This window comes from Schistocerca piceifrons, chromosome X (genome assembly GCF_021461385.2).
Source record: "Schistocerca piceifrons isolate TAMUIC-IGC-003096 chromosome X, iqSchPice1.1, whole genome shotgun sequence".
NCBI classification, from domain to species: domain Eukaryota; kingdom Metazoa; phylum Arthropoda; class Insecta; order Orthoptera; family Acrididae; genus Schistocerca; species Schistocerca piceifrons.
Window position 1 is genome coordinate 243,266,291 of NC_060149.1, and position 12,077 is coordinate 243,278,367.

Here is a 12,077-nt window from a genome sequence, read left to right on the forward strand (position 1 = left end):
TTAGCTTCTTCTACTTTTTTCCCATAAAATCTCTTGGCCTCTAAGTAATTGCTGTGTAACAATTGTTTACTATTTGGATATGTGGCTGCTTTGGCGCAGTCATTCCACATTAGGACAATGTTTTTTAGATTGTCTAGCTCAGGTGTGTACCATGTTCTTGCATTTACTATTTCTGTTTTCCTCGTGCTTTACCTGTGTGGCTTTTCTTTGGTATCAGTGAGAACATCTCACCAAATTTGTATTTTAGTGTCTGGAAAAGAACATTTAAGGCAACATTGGGTTTTGCTTCTGTAATTAATTGCTGCCAGTTTATACTGGACATTGAGGCATTGAAAGTGTCTAGTTTTTCTTTTGGCACTACTCTTTTGTGAAACACATAATTTGATTGCCATGAATTTGTCTGTTGGTTACCTAGAGTCTTTGTTTGTAGTTTCATGACTAATGCTATCATTGCATCAACTACATTTATTTTGTAACTGCAGGTATCTAACATTGTAATAATAATGTCGAGGCAGGCATCACCTCTAGTTTGAAGTCTGTTTGCTACAGAGAGACCATAACTATTTACTAAATTCAAGAATGCTGTCTCTTTTGTAGTACTATTTTCACCTATGTGTACATTGAGATGGACACACACTGCAATTTTTGGTGTAAGGTGTGTTATGTGACGTAAACAACTTTCCAAGTTAGTGATAAAGTTTTCGAACTTTCCATTTGGTGAATGATACACTGAAACAGTAATCATATGCATATCTACTAGTTCGAAGCCAGCCAGTTTTAAATCCATATCCGAGCAGTAATTTCTCAAGTCCACATCCCTAATGTTGAGATTTTTATTGGAATACACAAACGCGCTTTCATGAATGGTAGTTTCTCGATACCATGAGCTCACCATCTCTAGGTATTCAATGCATCTGCAATTTTCACCCTCTTCGTTGTCGAGACAGTGCTCACATACACATACACATATCACATCTGGCTTTGCATCTTCTATAAATACAGGCAACTGATGACATTTTGTTCGTAGACATTGAACATTTACACTAGCTAAAACTATGGGTAGAGATTTTGATTCCAGTTTTGTTGACCTGCAATATTAGGCTCTATAGTACTGATGACTAGATGTTCTCCGGAATAAAAAACGCCATAATACTACATTCTAAGGCCATATAGAACTGTTCATTACTTTTTCCCTTAGTTCGACGTAATGACAAGTAAATTCAGCAGAGTGCCTATATCGAAAACTATTACTATATCGGGGTCATGTGACAAGGGACACAATGCATGTTGATGACAAAAATCCGTTCTGCGCGTCTGAATGTTCACACCCTTCTTTTGGTTCGCATCAGAGAAATACCTACTCCGTAGAGTAGAGATCAACGCTTCAGAGAGTGTGTGTGCCATCTTTGAGACATACCGGTGTGAAATGCTTTGCAATGCACTGCTCAAAGTAGATGCAGACGCATAAATCGGACGCTTAGTAGAGACGCTAGAACGCGTTAGAATGATCTGGTATACAAGTTAGCCTGATATTTCTCATGTAGCTTTTGTAGGAAACTTCAAGCACGGGGGACTATAATGGCAGAAAAGGTGTCCAATGCAGCCCGAGTCCAGAGACAGGATACCGGAGTGGTGACAAGTTCAACGAAAAAACCACTTCTGAATTTATTTCCGCAACGGTCCGACTGTAAATATACACCCAGCTACTGGTAAGTATTTAGTTATGTATCTGCAGTCTCCAATTCAGTCAATTTAATAAACTGATAATTTACTGAGAGTTAGGCACTTGTTGCATTCAGACGCTACTGCAGTGAGATCAATATAATGGAACATGCTGCAGTGTGTTGATGTGGGATGATATTAGTCTCTTAATATGATACAGAACCGTAATTTATAGAATATATAAACCTTATAATCTTTCAGTTGTGTATAAATATGTGTTTATATTAGAATCGTATGTAATATTAGCGCGGACATGACGGACAAGCACGGCGCGTAAATGAAACTCGGTAAGATGCGTTACGACGAAAAATTATGTGAACAAGTAATGGCAATTTATTTTTGATTTGAAAATTTTATTATGATATATTAGCAGCGTGCATGACTAGTTGGGATACCTCCTTCAGTATTGTTTCATTTTTAAGAACATGCTCAATACGTGTGGGAGTCTTTGGTGGCGGCACTGGGATTCCCCATTTCCAGTTTATGTTGCAACTGTTTATCGTGTTTCTCTTGGCGGAAACATTGTTTCGCCTTCCATTTTCTAATGTTTTTGGCGTCCGAGTATTTAGTGTAATATTATAATGAATAATGTTCATGCCGACCACGTCTGCATAGCAGTGAAGCTAGATTCAGTAGTTACATAGCTTTAGGTGATGTTTATAAGCGGCATGAGTCATGCTTCGGGCAGAATAAATTAATAAAATGACGCGCAACCATTGTTCTCACCGGGTTACAGTAGGCGGATTTGATAGCCGATGGTGCAATCATCTTCGCACACCCACTTGGGTGTGGAGATTTCAATCTTTACAATAAGTAACTATTTGTTGTTTTGTTGATACGTAGGGATTGAACACAAAATCTCGTAAGAAATAGTCATGGACGATAAGAAGCGAAGTGAGTGATCTTCACCATGCTTTGCGTAATAACTTCGTCGTTGCGGCAACAATTGAATGTATTATTTAACGGACGCATATGGAGAAAACGCAATTCTTGGTAAGCATGCTATAATGGTATATTGTTTATAGCAGGTTGCGAAAAATGGCGGGATTAGGAAACGAAATAAACATACAAATTTAACTCTTACCAATTTTACTTTGATGCAACGTGAGCTTCGAATACGGTAGCACCGGTAGCGGTTACTTAATCTGATATGATTACGTACGTAACTATGGCCGAAGTTTTTCTTTGAAGATTTAGTATTGATAAACGCAGCCCAGTTTTTGGACACTCCTTTGGGGACTTTTCTTTAATCTTGTTTAACTTCATAACCGGTAGCAAAATTAAAGCGTTCACAAACATTACAATGATTATTTTTATTCTGTGGCAGTAGAAATGTTGGAGAATACTAACAGCTGTTGGCGTTAAATAATCCAATTTACGAAGTGGAAAAAGTCCCAGTGGCAAGCCTTGTTGCATTAAGCTTTCTAGAATTACTCATTTCTTTAAAATTTTACCTAGTTATCGTTGTAGGGGCACTGTAATTATGAAAGAATTGCATTTGGTAGAAATAAAAGCTTTGCAGTATTGGTGTATGACAACAGACATTGTTGACCAAGAGTCTTGATATTTTTTGTGGAATCGATATATTGGCACAGTTGGAATGTTTGAATCAAGAATGAATTTTCACTGTGTGGTGTTTTTTTAAACATTCTGGTAGATGAACACAGTTTGTTGAACTGGAATACAAATCCAGAACTTTGCATGTTGGAGGCAGTGCTAGTACAGAGTAAACCATTCAGGCACGACTCGTGACGCACTAAAAGGTGCACTTCACTTCAGTTCACACAAGCTCTCCTGTGTACTTTAGCGGACCAGCGCTCTCAAAAGAAAGACTACTGGGGAGAAATGGCGTAATCGCAATCTAGGGGATTGTACGCTGAATAAATTGGAAAGTAGGATACGGGATAATGGCAGGTTGTGGTTGGTTGGTTTGGGGAAGGAGACCAGACAGCGTGGTCATCGGTCTCATCGGATTAGGGAAGGATGGGGAAGGAAGTCGGCCGTGCCCTTTCAGAGGAACCGTCCTGGCATTTGCCTGGAGTGATTTAGGGAAATCACGGAAAACCTAAATCAGGATGGCCGGACATGGGATTGAACCGTCGTCCTCCCGAATGCGAGTCCAGTGTCTAACCACTGCGCCACCTCGCTCGGTGGCAGGTTATGAATTGTGCCTATATATTGCAGTGAGAATGAGCATTGCCTGCAAAATGGGAGGTTCCAAGTTAGAGACCTGGTCCAGCACACAGCTTTAATTGTGGGAGTGTTGAATGTTTGAATGATTCTCAATTCAGCTGATGTTGAAAAAATAATGGGAAAGGTTCTTATGGGTCATTACTACATGTTGAAGATAAGGTATGGAGTTACAGTAGAATTAGGCTATAACATTTATTTCATTCATTGTTCCACTGAATTGTGTAGAGAATTTATAAAAAAAAGTTCAGTTACATTTAGGAAGTAACACATGCTTGAGATCTTGGGTTTAAAAAGTTATAAGGGTAGAATAGAAAAGTGTGTTAAAAAATAATGGGTTGTAATGCTGAAATGCGAAAGGTTTCCATTTGAACAGTTTTGTGAGACTGCATATAGTGCAGATTGGCTGAAAAGAATGAACTCCTAATAGGAGAAAAAGACATGCCTGTGGTATGTACTCTCTGGATTTTCACAAAAATATCATTAAAGGCTTTTCAGCACACATATTAGATTAGTTTTGAGAGGATGAAAGGGTCTGACTGATAGGAAAGATGGGGTGAGAAGGTAGTTCATAATCATGTCACGTATTTAGTGACTGCTAACCCATAATAATCTTCCAGAATGAGATTTTCACTCTGCAGCGGAGTGTGCACTGATATGAAACTTCCTGGCAGATCAAAACTGTTTGCCCGACCGAGTCTCGGTCGGGCACACAGTTTTGATCTGCCAGGAAGTTTCATAATAATCTTGTATTTGTACAAGGCTATTTGACATGAGCTAGATTATGTTGCTAATGAGGCTGGGTGTTTTTGTGGAATTGCATCAAGTGTGGCTTTATCGGACATTGAAAATGTGTGCCTGTGCTGAAACTTTCTGGCATTAAGTGTGTCTGACCGGGTCTCTTGAGTCTTGTCTTTTGTAATCTGTGCCCTACCAACTGAGCTGGCCATTTTCACTTTGTATCTCGACTGAAATTTTCAGTCTTATCTATACTTTCCTCCTCCTTCCAAAGCTTCATTGTGCATTGTAATATGATTTAAAGCACTGTAGATGTTTAGCAGCCATGTTGAGCTGTCAGTAAATAGTAATATTAGTATGCAGAAGGTCTGAAGTACCAGGATAAAATCATGCTGTGTGGATAGTTTGCATTGTACATCATCCAAACTCAGCACCCAACAGTGCAGTTATTTACCAGATTTTATCCCTTTTTGAAAAATTGGCACTCAGTTTTGAACTGTTCATTTTAGCAGTTCTTATTAAAACTGTAATCTAAAGAAATTCCTTATTAATCTTGAGAAATCCGTTCACAGTATACTGGTATTTGTTCAGAACTCTATTTTCTATGCCATAAAGTAAAGATGATACTTAAATTATACTTCTCCACAGAGAAGATATACCGAGCTATACAAATCAATGGAAAAATACAAATTTCAATAAGAAATTACTATAAAAACTTGTCAGTAACAATAAAGGGAAGCTATACACTATATGCAGAGATGAGTCATATAATATTCTGTGGGGTGATCAATATGATTGAAAATGAACACACTTCATACACTGCAGTCACAGTTTAGGCACTTTATTTGCTCCAAGATGACAGGTTTTGACAATCTTATGTTGCCATCATCTGATGGTCTGGAACTTGCTATAAAATTGCCATGTTACATTACATGAAGCCAAAGTATAAAAGGCACTCTCCACATATACGTGTCTTGATAAAAGTCCAGTCGATAAAGTAAACACAGTTGGTAAAAATGCACTTGCATGTTAAAAAGCACACAGCTGATAACCTCATATCGTCTGTGCAAGCTGGTGGTGACCACAATTCTCATGAGCTTGCCACACAGCACCGCGCTACTGTGTGTATTTTATCGACTGGACTTTTATCAAGACATGTATACATGAAGAGTGCCTTTTATACTTTAAGTTCCTGTAAAGTAACGTGGCAATTTTATAGCAAGTTGCAGACGATCAGATGATGGCAGCATAAGACAGTCAAAACTGGTCATCTTGGAGCAATGTAAGTGTCTAAATTCTGGTTTTGGTGTATGAAGTGTGTGCATTTTCAGTGAACCATATAGTCACATTCCATGAACTCCAGTAAAAAAAAAAGGCGTGAAGTACCTATCTACCATGAATGTGGGGGTGGTTGTTGTCATTGTTGTCTTCGGTCCAGAGACTGGACTGATGCAGCTCTCCTTGCTACTATATCCTGTGCAAGCTTCTTCATCTCCAAGTAACTGCAGCAACCTACATCCTTCGTCAGTCCTAATAAAATTTTGATTGCCGCCATGAAAAAATAAATTTGCATAATTTGTTGTTTGCAGGTACATGTCTGCATATCTGGCACAGAGAAATCCACATGTGAAAGTGCTGATGCGTCCTGCTAGAGGAGCCAAAGTGAAATGGACCACCCATCCCCAGATAAAGTGGAGACAGGCTGCGCCATTATGTTTTGGCCCATCTAGCAGTATGCTGGAATACTGTGGTGTGAGGATGTGTGTGTACACACACATGTATCTGCAAACAAAAGATTACGTAGCCTGACTTTGTTTTATCAAGGAGATAATTAAAATTTCCTATTTTAGTAGGTCTAGGGGTAGTGTCTTTGATTCATAATCAAAACGTTTTCGGTCCCGGGTTCGATCCCCGCCACTGCCTAAATTTTGATAAATAATCAGCATTGGCAGCCGAAGACTTCTGGCATAAGAAGTCAGCCTCGTTCTGCCAACGGCCTTGTCAAAGAGGGCGGAGGAGCAGATAGAGGTTCGGGCACTCTCTTGTCCTATGGGTGGGAAATTGCCCCTAAAGGCGGAAGAATCAGCAATGATCAACGACATGAGGATGCAGAAGGCAATGGAAACCACTGCATTAAAGACACGTAACGTGTATCCACAGGACATGTGGCCTGTAATTGAAGAAGTGTCATGATGATCTCTCCATTGGCAAAAGATTCCGGAATAGTCCCCCATTCGGATCTCCGGGAGGGGACTGCCAAGGGGGAGGTTACCATGAGAAAAAGATTGAATAATCAACGAAATGATAACGTTCTACGAGTCGGGGTGTGGAATGTCAGAAGCTTGAACGTGGTAGGGAAACTAGAAAATCTGAAAAGGGAAATGCAAAGGCTCAATCTAGATACAGTAGGGGTCAGTGAAGTGAAGTGGAAGGAAGACAAGGATTTCTGGTCAGATGAGTATCGGGTAATATCAACAGCAGCAGAAAATGGTATAACAGGTGTAGGATTCATTATGAATAGGAGGGTAGGGCAGATGGTGTGTTACTGTGAACAGTTCAGTGACCAGGTTGTTCTAATCAGAATCAACAGCAGACCAACACTGACAACAATAGATCAGTTATACATGCCGACGTCGCAAGATGAACAGATAGAGAAAGTGTATGAGGATATTGAAAGGGTAATGCAGTATGTAAAGGGGGACGAAAATCTAATAGTCATGGGCGACTGGAATTCAGTTGTAGGGGAAGGAGTAGAAGAAAAGGTTACAGGAGAATATGGGCTTGGGACAAGGAATGAAAGAGGAGAAAGTCTAATTGAGTTCTGTAACAAGTTTCAGCTAGTAATAGCGAATATCCTGTTCAAAAATCTCAAGAGGAGGTGGAATACTTGGAAAAGGCCGGGAGATACGGGAAGATTTCAATTAGATTACATCATGGTCAGACAGAGATTCCGAAATCAGCTACTGGATTCTAAGGCGTACCCAGGAGCAGATATAGACTCAGATCACAATATAGTAGTGATGAAGAGTAGACTGAAGTTCAAGACATTAGTCAGGAAGAATCAATACGCAAAGAAGTGGGATACGGAAGTACTAAGGAATGACGAGATACGTTTGAAGTTCTCTAACGCTATAGATACAGCAATAAGGAATAGAGCAGTAGGCAGTACAGTTGAAGAGGAATGGACACTTCTAAAAAGGGCCATCACAGAAGTTGGGAAGGAAAACATACGTACAAAGAACGTAGCTGCGAAGAAACCATGGGTAACAGAAGAAATACTTCAGTTGATTGATGAAAGGAGGAACTACAAACATGTTCCGGGAAAATCAGGAATACAGAAATACAAGCCGCTGAGGAATGAAATAAATAGGAAGTGCAGGGAAGCTAAGATGAAATGGCTGCAGGAAAAATGTGAAGACATCGAAAAAGATATGATTGTCAGGAGGACAGACTCAGCATACAGGAAAGTCAAAACAACCTTTGGTGACATTAAAAGCAACGGTGGTAACATTAAGAGTGCAATGGAAATTCCACTGTTAAATGCAGAGGAGAGAGCAGATAGGTGGAAAGAATACATTGAAAGTCTCTATGAGGGTGAAGATTTGTCAGATGTGATAGAAGAAGAAACAGGAGTCGATTTAGAAGAGATAGGGGATCCAGTATTAGAATCGGAATTTAAAAGAGCTTTGGAGGACTTACGGTCAAATAAGGCAGAAGGGATAGATAACATTCCATCAGAATTTCTAAAATCATTGGGGGAAGTGGCAACAAAACGACTATTCACATTGGCATGTAGAATATATGAGCCTGGCGATATACCATCTGACTTTTGGAAAAGCATCATCCACACAATTCCGAAGACGGCAAGAGTTGACAAGTGCGAGAATTATTGCACAATAAGCTTAACAGCTCATGCATCGAAGCTGCTTACAAGAATAATATACAGAAGAATGGAAAAGGAAATTGAGAATGCGCTAGGTGACAATCAGTTTGGCTTTAGGAAAAGTAAAGGGACGAGAGAGGCAATTCTGACGTTACGGCTAATAATGGAAGCAAGGCTAAAGAAAAATCAAGACACTTTCATAGGATTTGTCGACCTGGAAAAAGCGTTCGACAATATAAAATAGTGCAAGCTGTTCAAGATTCTGAAGAAAGTAGGGGTAAGCTATAGGGAGAGACGGGTCATATACAACATGTACAACAACCAAGAGGGAATAATAAGAGTGGACGATCAAGAACGAAGTGCTCGTATTAAGAATGGTGTCAGACAAGACTGTAGCCTTTCACCCCTACTCTTCAATCTGTACATCCAGGAAGCAATGATGGAAATAAAAGAAAGTTTCAGGAGTGGAATTAAAATACAAGGTGAAAGGATATCAATGATACGATTCGCTGATGACATTGCTATCCTTAGTGACAGTGAAGAAGAATTAAATGATCTGCTGAACGGAATGAACAGTCTAATGAGTACACAGTATGGTTTGAGAGTAAATCGGAGAAAGACGAAGGTAATGAGAAGTAGTGGAAATGAGAACAGCGAGAAACTTAACATCAGGATTGATGGTCACGAAGTCAATGAAGTTAAGGAATTCTGCTACCTAGGCAGTAAAATAACCAATGACGGACGGAGCAAGGAGGACATCAAAAGCAGACTCGCTATGGCAAAAAAGGCATTTCTGGCCAAGAGAAGTCTACTAATATCAAATACCGACCTTAATTTGAGGAAGAAATTTCTGAGGATGTATGTCTGGAGTACAGCATTGTATGGTAGTGAAACATGGACTGTGGGAAAACCGGAACAGAAGAGAATCGAAGCATTTGAGATGTGGTGCTATAGACGAATGTTGAAAATTAGGTGGACTGATAAGGTAAGGAATGAGGAGGTTCTATGCAGAATCGGAGAGGAAAGGAATATGTGGAAAACACTGATAAGGAGAAGGGACAGGATGATAGGACATCTGCTAAGACATGAGGGAATGACTTCCATGGTACTAGAGGGAGCTGTAGAGGGCAAAAACTGTAGAGGAAGACAGAGATTGGAATACGTCAAGCAAATAATTGAGGATGTAGGTTGCAAGTGCTACTCCGAGATGAAGAGGGTAGCACAGGAAAGGAATTTGTGGTGGGCCGCATCAAACCAGTCAGTAGACTGATGACAAAAAAAAATTAGCCCTCATACTGCATGAAAGTTTTATGTAGGTATTCTAATGCAGTTCCACAATATTTTTGCTTGGCTGAAGGCCACTGGATATATGCCTTGTCTGTATGGAGTTATTTTTATACTGTTTGGTAATATCTCTTCTTGTAGTTCTGTTATTAAACTCGGGGGACTTGAAAGCAAAAATCCTGGTTGCCCAGTTGTTGCTAATTATGTTATCAAACTGTTTGCATTTAATTACATAGGTACATATTGTTATGGCACCTAATATATTGTAGGCTTTTAATGATTGAATCACATCTTACTTGTGATGGTTTAGAATCCCAAGAAGTCAGATATATGAAAAGATATTCTGTTTATCAGAAAAGCTAAGTGTAATTCATTAGGCACATGTACTGATCAATAAAAACACACACATGCAAAATACATACCATTTGATTTGGAATGTATTATAAGAATTTAAACTGTTTGAAACTTGTGGTGCATCATTGTTGCTAACATCACATTTGTTAAACTGAAGAAAAAACATTTTCGAAGTTGTTCTGTGTAATATGTAGTTTAATGATGAATGTCAGGCAACAACAACAGACTTCTGCTTATTTGTTTAATCAAAATTCTGATATCCTTCTTAAGTCAGACCTGACAGTTTTTTTTTTTATGAAAGTGATGTTGTCTCAGATGGTGACTTAATAAACGAAGTATGTGTGAACAAATCAGTTTTGAAAGTAGTTTATGATTATCCCATTGAAACTTGCACCATGATGAGTAAAACAAATTGTACTAAAATGTGAGTAGATTTCTAAAAATCATTCAATAAACACAATTATTGTGCTCTTAATGTTCATATAAAACCTCAAAAACAGTCTTAAGGGTGAAATTGCTATTGTTAAATAAAAGAATATTTTCATAGGAATATGTGTGCCAACAAGGTGCTTTCCAGGTGAGCGTATTTGTGATGGGTGATTTTCAGGGTCAGTGTCAGAGGTTTATTGTAAGCCCCCAGAAAAGCGGTAGGGATGTATTGAAACAGAGCTAAAATTTCAGGAAAACTATATGCACCTCAGTTAACAAGTGGTATCAGTTACGTGCTTATTACCTTGTGTTCAATGTAGACTGAAAGTGCTGACATTAACATTAAGTAAACACTATTCAGACAGTTATAAACTAATTTGATGAATTGTTGGAGATGGTAAAGAAGTATTCCTTAGTTTTTTTAAAAAAAGGTTGTTAGGTACAGTAAAAATTGAGGGAAATGTCCGTATGTGTCAGGACTGAAGCTATATTTGCCTCACCTTCCACCCTTTCCTTCTCTACTTCACTGTGTGCCAACTTTGGCATAAATCAGTGTGATATAGATTGTGCTGTCAAAATAGATCTTTATTATGCCTGGTTTATTGCAATGGACTTTATACAAATTGTTGAAGACATGTAAGAAAGCTGCTACTTCATTTTCAACAGTTCAGAGGTGGCTAAATTCAGTGTAGCTATGCTTCCACTGAAGATGGTGCATGTGGAGGATATTAAGAAATTGCACGATATGTTACTGGACAATCAAAAATGAGAGGTATATAAAATAGGTTATGCCATAGGCATATCAGAAGAGAGTACAGTACATTTGAATGAAGAGTTAATGAGAAGAAAATGTCAAAATTGGGTCTACATTTACTGATTGCTAACAAATATTAAACACGATGGGACAGAAATGTTTCAACTGTTTCGGAAGTTATCAACTCGTTGTGCCGATTTGTCACTGGATGAGCCGTGAATCCACTTGTTAAAGCCATAATGAAGCAGTGTATGGACCACTGCGAGAAAATAAGTTAGACATGTGAAGAAAGAAGGGATGGACAAAAGTAAATTCATATGTAATGTTTAAACAACAAAAAACACACTGTTTACCATAGAAATTGTAACATCAGGAAGGTTTTCCAGTTAGGAAATATTAGTTATTGTACATATACAGCATGGAAGAGAGCATACAATATTAAATTTTTAAATGATTTGGTGTTATTCAGGCTGCAGAGTTCAGTACACTGAGCTGCTACCTCTTAAAACTACAGTGGCTTTAACACGCCTGCGCATATTCAAACTAAGCTTGACATTAATGGTAGGGCACAGTGACCATTACTAATAGTGTTATCTACCCACATATGGCAAGGGGTGGGAACATATAAAGTGCCCACGAATATTGTCAAACATGATTGGTTTGGTGGTCCAGCTGTTTGCTGTGAGGAGGCATAATGTTTCGTGGGCATACCGAGTCCCAAAT

The 12,077-nt window shown here is 38.8% G+C and overlaps 1 protein-coding gene across 1 annotated transcript in view; it reads left to right on the forward strand.

Annotated features, from left to right (window-relative positions):
- The first annotated feature begins 1,443 nt into the window (after positions 1-1,443).
- LOC124721657 (protein N-terminal glutamine amidohydrolase) overlaps positions 1,444-12,077 on the forward strand; it is an 87,177-nt gene continuing 76,543 nt past the window's right edge. Inside the window, exon 1 of the mRNA XM_047246726.1 lies at positions 1,444-1,709. Within this exon, the coding sequence (XP_047102682.1) occupies positions 1,579-1,709 (131 nt within the window). The 5' untranslated portion in view covers positions 1,444-1,578. The remainder of the gene's footprint in view (positions 1,710-12,077) is intronic.